Below are 9112 nucleotides of genomic sequence, written 5' to 3'. Positions count from 1 at the left end.
TTAGAGGTGAAGATACCAGCAACAATATCATAGGTGATCATCTCTACAAAGATTTTCGTCAGAAAGGAATTCGTACCTCCAAAAATAATCACCTTGAGAAAGGCAAATCTATTCCTCCAGAACTTTTGAAAGCCATAAAGAGTTATGGCTGTTGGGTCATCTTTCTCTCGGAAAACTATGCTTTTTCCACTTGGTGTTTGGATGAACTTGTAAAGATTCTTAAGTGCATCAAGGACTATTAAACAGATTGTTCGGCCAATTTTCTACCATATGTGGATCCATCTCATGTACGGAAGCAAAAACCAAGTTTTCAGTTGGAGGGACGCTTTAAAAGATGTTTTCGGTATTAGACTAGTCTTTGGTGACAGCTTTAAAAAGGTGCAAAGTCGGCAATCTAGCTGGATGGCATTTACATGATGGGTGAACATAATATAGCCTAAAATAATCAGAACCTTTCAATTGGACTCGTTATTTGATTCTCCCGAATAAACTGTCATTTGCCATCCTGTAAGGAATTGCGTGTGAACTGTACGGCAACAATAGACAACAGAGATTTGCGCCAGAGTGCGGCTCAAATGATAAAGAGGACTCCATAGAAGTGAAACACAATAGAAAGGCAGAGATACAAATACAACTCATATTTTTTGAAAGCAGGAGGTCAAGCTCCTTAAGTGGTAAATCATTTTCCATGATGTTTTCTGTAGCTCTTGGACTGCAGGTTATCCTCTTTTGTAGTTCTTGTTAATGTGTTTTGATCAAAACGTCAAAGAGGCAGACAAAATCTACCCTTAAAATGTACATGTTGTTTTATGAGTTTTTTTTTTTTTTTTTTTGGGTAAATATGTTGTTTTATGAGTTGAGGTATTATGGACATTTTAATTATATCATTATTGTTGTGTGTGTGTGTGTGTGTGTTTTCCCCCTTTTTTTTTTTTTTTTTTTTTTTCTCTCTCTCTACATTTTTATATATAGTTGAGAGGTAGTTGTATAACTAAAACAGAGCATTTTAAAAAATGTACAATTTGCTGGTATAAGCCAATAGGTTTTGTTAATAATAATTATATAGAATCAAGTCGACATCAAAGAAGAATTTGTCAAGCAGCTAGCTAGCTATTTAGTCGAACCTACTACCAGGGTCCCATGAGGTCGACGCAATTTGTACAATTTCTTAAAAATACTACATAATTTCCAATTCTGACGCTGACTGGTCGAAGACAGGAAAAGGAAAACAGAGCACCTAATTTTCCAGGAAGTAATGGAGCAAACACGGTTTCTAAATTTTTCATTTGTTTTCCTTTTTTTATTTTTTTCTTGTTTCCGGGAAGGTTCCCACATAATGAGTATACTTCAGACAAAGTAAACCTAAAATCGCATAAAGCTGGAATGGAATCCTACGGGTAGATCTGAGCTTAATTTTATATATAGGTGTTACTAATTTGCATTCCTTCTTCTTAGTCCGGTTACTGCACCTATCTGACCTCTCTGATAAATATATAGGCCCTTTGAGCTTATATTCTTATCATCTCTGCCACTTGCAACTATGAAAAGATCTTACTCAGCGCTCTCTGCTGCTGCTTCTTCTTCTTCTTCTTCTTCTTCTTCTTCTCGTAGAACAGAATATGATGTGTTTTTGAGTTTTAGGGGTGAAACCCGCAACAATTTTACAAGTCATCTCTATGCTGCTCTTTGTCAGAAAGGAATCGACACCTTCTTAGATGGTCATAAACTAGAGAGAGGCAAATCCATTTCCCCAGAATTGTTGAAAGCCATCGAAAATTCACGCTGTTCGGTCATCGTTCTCTCGGAAAACTATGCTTCTTCGAGTTGGTGTTTGGATGAACTTGTCAAGATTCTTGAATGCAGGGAGGCCTATAAACAGATTGTTCTGCCAATTTTCTACCATGTGGATCCATCTCATGTACGGAAGCAGATTGGAAGTTTTGGAGAACCATTCCGCAGATATGAACAAGATTTTAGTGAAAAGGTGCAGAGATGGAGGAATGCTTTAACACAAGTTGCCAGTCTTGCTGGATGGGCTTTACATGACGGGTAGGCAGTACATATACTTGTCCTTTTCCTTTTGTCTATGTCTTCCCCATTTTCCTTTCTGATCTATGATTGACTTTTCAAACAAGAAAACACATACATATACATATGCATATACATATATATATATATATATATGAAAAGTTGGAGGGATGCATTAACAGAAATTATTACACGCAGACACACAGACACACACACACACACACACACACACACACAAACACACAAACACACACACGTATATTTATATATGTATACTAACAATAAATAAATAAAAACAAATTTAAACATATATCTTTCTATATTTATATTTTTCTTTTGTAAGAATTTCAATTCCTAAACATAATTACACATACATATAACTGATTAATCCAACTAAACTTCAAATACATGGTTTGAGTAATTGATAATTCCGCCTTATCTATTGTTGTAAATGGAATTTTTTATTTTATACATGGATAAACAAATAAATCGGTTTTAAACCTTTAAGAAGGTGACAAGTGTTACTGAGTTAATTACCTCAATACATAATCAAAAGTTTATATGGTGAAGTGATAACCGGCTGGTCGCATTTTCCATGTTACCGTGCATGTCTCCCATTATAATATGAGAGATAATTAACAAATATAAAATTTTGTACAAATATATGCAATTTTATTAGAGTAGATAAATTACATTTATAAAACTTAATGCTATACTTTCACTTACTATAGTTTGCATGTTTGAATTTCCAAGGAATGAAGCAAAATTCATACAAGACTTTATCGTAGAGCTGTCAAATAAACTCAGTGTTGCACAGTCAAACATTTTAGAGGACATTTTTGGTATGGATTCACGACTAGAGAAACTAAATGTTTGTGTTTGTACTTCATCATTGGATAATGTTCACTTTATTGGAATTTGTGGGTTGGGCGGAATTGGGAAGACAACTCTTGCCAAAGCTTATTATGACTGGATGTCTTCTCAATTTGAAGGTTGCAGCTTCCTTACAAATATTAGAGAAGTTTGTGAAAAGAAGGAAAATGGTCTTGTGTGTTTGCAAAATCTTCTCCTTTCAGATATTCTAAATGGTTTGCCTATAGAAGTAAGGGATATTCATAAAGGAATGGACATGATAAAAAGTAGGTTACACCATAAGAAGGTACTTGTTGTCCTTGATGATGTTGACAAATTAGACCAGCTAAATGCATTAGCTGGGAAAAATAATTGGTTTGGCTCTGGAAGTAGAATAATTGTAACTACTAGAGATGAAAGTTTGGTTCGAAAAGCATATATAGAATGTAGAATATATAGAGTTGAGAAATTGAATTATAGAGAAGGTCTTCAACTATTTTCTCACAAAGCCTTCAAAAGTACTCATCCTTCTAAGGAATATGAGAAGTTGTCTGAAAAAGTGATAGCTTATGCTGAGGGTCTTCCATTAGCTTTAGAAGTATTGGGTTCCTTTTTATGTGGAAAAAATGTAAAGCAATGGGAAAGTGCTTTGGATAGAATGAAGGAGTATCCAAACAAGGAGATTATGAAAGTACTTCAAATCAGTTTTGATGGACTTGAGAAAACAGAGAAAAGTATTTTCCTAGATATTGCATGCTTCTTCAATGGATTTAAAAAAGATAATATCATTCAAATTATGGATGCCTGTGGTTTCTTTCCAGAAATCGGGATAAAAATTCTCATTGATAAGTCTATCCTACATGTTGACATTGTTGACCGAGTTTGGATGCATGACTTATTGCAAGAGATGGGAAAGGAAATTGTTCGGGAAAAATCTCGCAACGAACCTGGAAGATGCAGTAGAATATGGGATTATGATGATTTATGTCATGTTTAAGAGCATAACACGGTAAGAGATTTTCTCATATAATTAAAATCATGATTTTTGGCATTTGCATTTTGTAATATTTCAATTTCATAAATTCAGTATGTTGTAATTTTGAGGCTATCATATTTTTATCTTCTTGTTCGTTTTATAGTTTTTTTTTTTTTTTTTTGTTTTTGGGCGAATAGCAATATATTTAGATGACTTTGAAGCTTATAATTACAAGGAAGTAACAAAAATACATTTAAATCTTTTTCATTTGGTGTTTTTATAAATTAAATATATAGTTTTTATGTGCATTTTGCTGTACGTTTTATACAACCTCTTACATATTATGTTTCACTTGTATGTTTTAATCTCAACTATTAGGGAACAAAAGTGGAAGCCATAGTATGCTGTCCTGTAGAACCAAAAAAATTGGTTTGCGATTTTGAAGCCTTCTCAAACATGAAGAAGTTAAGATTGCTCATTATTCGTAATCTTGCCTTGGAAATGAGAGATGGCCACTCACTGAACATTGAATATCTTTCTAAAGAGTTACGATTCCTTCAGTGGCATAAATTTCCTGCAGAATATTTGCCATCAGATTTCCAACGAGGTGGACTTGTTGTATTGAAGTTGTGGTGGAGCAAAAGCCTTCGTAACAACCCTATCAAGGTACGTACCATTAGAATTTCTTGGTCTTTGCTAATCTGTTTTAAAAAATATATATTTTGTCAGACGAAATAACTAAATTTTTTTTCTCTTTTCAATACAACAGCCTTTAAACAGTTTGAAAACCATTGACATAAGTCATTCAACAAATTTAAGAAAGTTTGAAGACTTTGGGGTGGTTCCAAATCTAGAGCGGTTGATTCTTGAAGGTTGTGTAAATCTAGTGGAGATTGACCAATCCATCACACTTCTTAAAAGGCTTACTATCTTGAACCTGAAATGTTGCATTGGTCTACAAAATCTTCCAACAAGCATGGGTAGTTTGAAATCTCTCAAAGTTCTAAACCTTGAAGGTTGTGTAAGCCTTACCAACTTACCAGAGGACTTGGGGCTTCTAAATAGTTTAGAGAAGCTTAATTTGGGAGGCATTTCTATAGAAGGCAGGTATCTACCATCTTGGAGCGGAGGGCGACAATGCAACAATTTGATGAATACCATTGTTGGAAAAGGTTTCTCATCGTCAGCTGGTTTTTTCTCTTTGAAAAGGTTGGTACTAAGCAGCTGTGGTCTTGGGAATGAAGCGTTTCCTGAAAATTTTGGCTGCTTAGTTTCTTTACGACATTTAAACCTCAGCAATAATGATTTTTCTCGCCTACCTGTCAGTTTCAATAAACTATCCAAGCTTCATACTATGAATTTAGGCTACTGTAGAAATCTAGAATTGTTGGGGCCAGAGCTTCCTCCTGATCTACGATGGATAGGCCTTAGTTGCTCTGTATCATTGGACGGGTTTCTTGATGCATTAATGAACGACCAATGCAACATGGCGTGCTCTGTAATTTGCGAGGGATGCTTGAAATTGGCAACAAGGCAGAGCAGCGAAAGGACAACATTTACATTACTGAAAAGGTACCTTCAGAAACGCCCCCGCTACGTATTTAACTTTGTTCTTCCTGGAAATGAAATTCCATCTTGGTTCACTCGTAAAAGTTTCAAGCCCTCCATAACTTTACAACTAGATCCGAATTGGTTCAACAGTAAGTGGATGGGTTTCACTGTTTGTTCATGCTTTCGTACACCAAGCCCATCTTTTGGGTATGCTGTAAAGATTGAAGAATTGAACTGTGGACTTGGTCGAAGATGCACTTATGAAAAAAAGGTGGTCTCAGCGGTGGATTTCCCGATGGATCACCTTTGGATAATGTATTGGCCTCGTAGATTGATCACATCCGATATCCTACCCAATATCCCAGTCGATCAAGAGTGGGGAAACAACTGCAGTCGGCTTACGTTTTCATTTAAAACATATGACTTGGATGGTAAAACACATACAGACAAGTACATTAGATCGTGTGGTGTCCATTTGGTGTATAAGCAAGACATAGAAGATATGAACCCAGTTTTCAGCGACGGCATCGAATATCCTTTTGAAGGATGAGGAGGAAAAAAAAATAAATACTCCACCTTGTATATATAAATTATATTTTAATTTTGGTTGTAGCTTAATATACTTATTGTTAATTTTGCTTGTCTTACGTGCAAATATTTCATTTTAATTGTTTTTAATTAACAATACCGCATGGACATGCCCTTTTTTTTTTTTTTTTTTTAATCTTATCTATATTTTTTTTTTATCCAACAGAATAACCAGAGAGGAGAATTTTTGTGAAACAGGGTTGAGCTTAAAACAGTACAACGCCCAATCACTTTCATGCTATATTTGTACCATGGCAAGAACAGCTTCATAATGTAGTATCCGAAAATTATAAACTTAAATCAATTTGATTGATACAAGTAAGAACAGAGAATAATTTTTTATAGTAATTTGTCCAACGAATCAAAATTGTCAAAGTCTACACAGCTTAGGTATAATTCACGGCAGCTTAGAAAATTTGGTACCTTAGATGCTAAGAGCATTCTAAGAACTCTTTAAAAGCATCTTTACAGATAAAAGGATATTTATCCAAAAAAAAAAAAAGGGGTGAAAGTTTAAATGGTCCTCCACTAATCCTCGTTAGTTATGTTTTTTTTTTTTTTTTAACAAATATTTATTGCTCTACTTATATCCCCTTTTTTTTTTTTTTTTTAATACTTGAATTCCTACTCAAATATTATGATATTGGCATGGAAACTTGTACTACACTAAATTAAATTAACATAATATTTGAAATAGAAAATGGATTTGCATCTCTTTATAATATATTCATAGAAAGAGAGCTAAGAATATATTTAATAATACTCTTTATTTCAAAGAGCATATTTTTTATTACAAATAGCAGATTAAAAAATTTTCAAAAATAAAAAAGTTCTGTTTTTTGATAATTCAAAAATAAAGAGTCACACTTATAAAATCATTCCAAAGCACTCTTTAAATTAACATATAATGATAGCAATGCATAGGAAAATATAAAATAATAATTGAGCATATAAAAATGGGGTGCAAAGGAAAATGTTTTTATTTATTTTTTAAATGAAAGCCTTGATAAAACAGCTTAATTTTTCAATTTTACTTATAAAGTGAGTTTATCTCTCTTTACATTTAGAAAGTCAAATTGACTCTTTAATCTTTATTTAAATTTTGAATTTAAAGAGCTTGTAGGAGGATCTAAAAAAAAAAAATGCTTGGCTCTCTATTTTGAAGAGTATGAGGTTAGAGAACTTTTTGAAGATGCTCTAGAGGACATTCAAGGTAGATGGCATAAAGAAAATTTTTTTAGTGTTAACTGGGGTTTTGTACTTCTTTTGAATAAGTATCTATAAAATTTTGTTTTGATGAAATGTTTGTTTTCTTTCTTTGAGGTTCAATGGTTAATCCATAAGTGGATTAGTTTTAGCATTATTGCTTTTTCCATATAATGCTTTAACAACATTGAAAATCTAGTTCAAAAGTAAGTAATTACATATATTCTGCTCTGTACATCTATGTTATATAATGTTAACAAACTTACACACCAAAAATCTTATTACAGAAAAGAAACAACATTATTTGAAAAATAAAAATTAACTATAACAAACCAAAAGATTTCAGTAAGCAGGATCACTGAAAGGCTTTTTTCTTTTTTCTTTTTCTTACATTATTCTAGAAGTAAGTCGCAGAACCATCAAAAACAGCACACTCTAAGAAAAAATACACTGTATCTTGGACCAATTGTCAATATAACATTTTACAATCCATCGTGGACTTGAATCTTACCTACACAATCCCATTGTGAAAAGAGAAAATAAATAAATAAATAAGTGCTGAAATCACAAATTAGACAATAACAGAGAATTTGGTAAAAGCCAAAAATAAATAATAATAATAATAATAATTAAAGGAGAAGGTGATCAAAAGAAAGAGTCCATTTAGGAAGTACTATATTAATATTATTAGTGTCTAATTATATAACTTCAAGTTAATTGCAAAACGACTAGCATATTGATTTGAAATAAATAAATCCACAATTCCAGATTTTACTCAAAATGGAGCAACTTGAAAACATTTTCCTAGTTAGTAAAGCACAAATGAATGCTTTTATGATTTCATAAACATACAAGTATTGATTATATGATTATAATAAAATAAACGAAAGCACACACCGTGGTTAATTTGTTCAAACATTCCATCAATTTGCATAAGCCATAAAGTAAGCTTACAAAATTGCAACCCAATTTCATAATTATGCTTTGAGCAAGCAGAACAATGAGAAGCCAATTAACCATACAACCTCCAGTAACATTTCAAGCACCTCAAAATCATTAAAAATCACTAATTAGTATAATAAAACACAAGGACTGCAACCTTACTAATACCCACCAAAAAAAAAAAAAATACTAACAATAATAATAAAGTAAAATAAAATAAAAAGAATGGTAGCCCATTAAATGATATAAATCCTTTTTATTTTCGTTTGATTTAAAAATAAAAAAATAAAAAATAAAAAAATAAAAAAATAAAAAAACTGTTTTCCCAAAAGAGGAAAAATCAGAAATTAACCAATTCAAAATAATCTCTAAAAAATTCAAACACTGCAAGAAAGTCAAATAACAGTCTCCATTGAAACCAAACAAGACCAAATCTAAAATATGAATCACATAACTCCACCCAACTATGGGGGAAAAATCAAAGCCATGTGTTTGTACAAATATTTTGGAAAATTCACCAACAAAGGTTTCAAATATTTTAGAATACTGTCCAATTAGTTATGTTGAAACCTTTGTTTTTATCATATTATTTTATTGCAAGTATATTCAATTTGATGAGATGAGGCGATGAGACAGATAAAACAAATATTTTCTAACTACATATTAAACATCCGAGACCCAATGCTATTCAAATTCAACCTCAAATTACTTTTATTCTAATTTCTACTGAATATGTTATTTATGATTGATTATACATAATGTTCTCTCACATGTTGCTCTTAGAGAATCACAACCTTTAATTCTCCCATATAAACTGTCTTTTCCAAATCAAATAGTCTAGAAGCAGGGGACCAAGCCTTGTTTTTTATTTTTTTCTTTTTTTTTTAATAATGTTTTGTGCATTTCTGAGACAGCAGCTTATTCCCTTTGTATTCTTTTAATGTTTTTTCATCAAACGTCAAGGAGATA

General features: G+C 32.2%; 2 protein-coding genes across 2 annotated transcripts; both read left to right on the top strand.

Annotated features, from left to right (window-relative positions):
• Positions 1 to 1071: 1071 nt before the first annotated feature.
• LOC107427373 (disease resistance protein RUN1-like) lies at positions 1072 to 6105 on the top strand. The gene is made up of 4 exons (XM_048471092.2): positions 1072 to 2049; positions 2782 to 3889; positions 4235 to 4522; positions 4626 to 6105. The coding sequence occupies exons 1-2, from the start codon at positions 1541 to 1543 to the stop codon at positions 3875 to 3877; spliced, it is 1605 nt and encodes a 534-aa protein (XP_048327049.1). The 5' UTR covers positions 1072 to 1540; the 3' UTR covers positions 3878 to 3889; positions 4235 to 4522; positions 4626 to 6105.
• Positions 4313 to 5957, top strand: LOC125422090 (disease resistance-like protein CSA1). The gene is made up of 2 exons (XM_048472545.1): positions 4313 to 4522; positions 4626 to 5957. Exons 1-2 carry the CDS (start codon positions 4313 to 4315, stop codon positions 5955 to 5957), a joined length of 1542 nt encoding a protein of 513 aa, XP_048328502.1.
• Positions 6106 to 9112: the final 3007 nt, after the last annotated feature.

This window comes from Ziziphus jujuba, chromosome 4 (assembly GCF_031755915.1).
Source record: "Ziziphus jujuba cultivar Dongzao chromosome 4, ASM3175591v1".
Lineage (NCBI taxonomy): Eukaryota > Viridiplantae > Streptophyta > Magnoliopsida > Rosales > Rhamnaceae > Ziziphus > Ziziphus jujuba.
This window is presented reverse-complemented; position numbering and strand designations above follow the sequence as displayed.

Coding starts and splice junctions, on each gene's coding strand:
- LOC107427373 (XM_048471092.2), top strand. CDS start 1,541: ATGAAAAGATCTTACTCAGCGCTCTCTGCTGCTGCTTCTTCTTCTTCT. Junction 2,050..2,781: donor GGATGGGCTTTACATGACGG/GTAGGCAGTACA, acceptor TGAATTTCCAAG/GAATGAAGCAAAATTCATAC.
- LOC125422090 (XM_048472545.1), top strand. CDS start 4,313: ATGAAGAAGTTAAGATTGCTCATTATTCGTAATCTTGCCTTGGAAATG. Junction 4,523..4,625: donor TTCGTAACAACCCTATCAAG/GTACGTACCATT, acceptor TCAATACAACAG/CCTTTAAACAGTTTGAAAAC.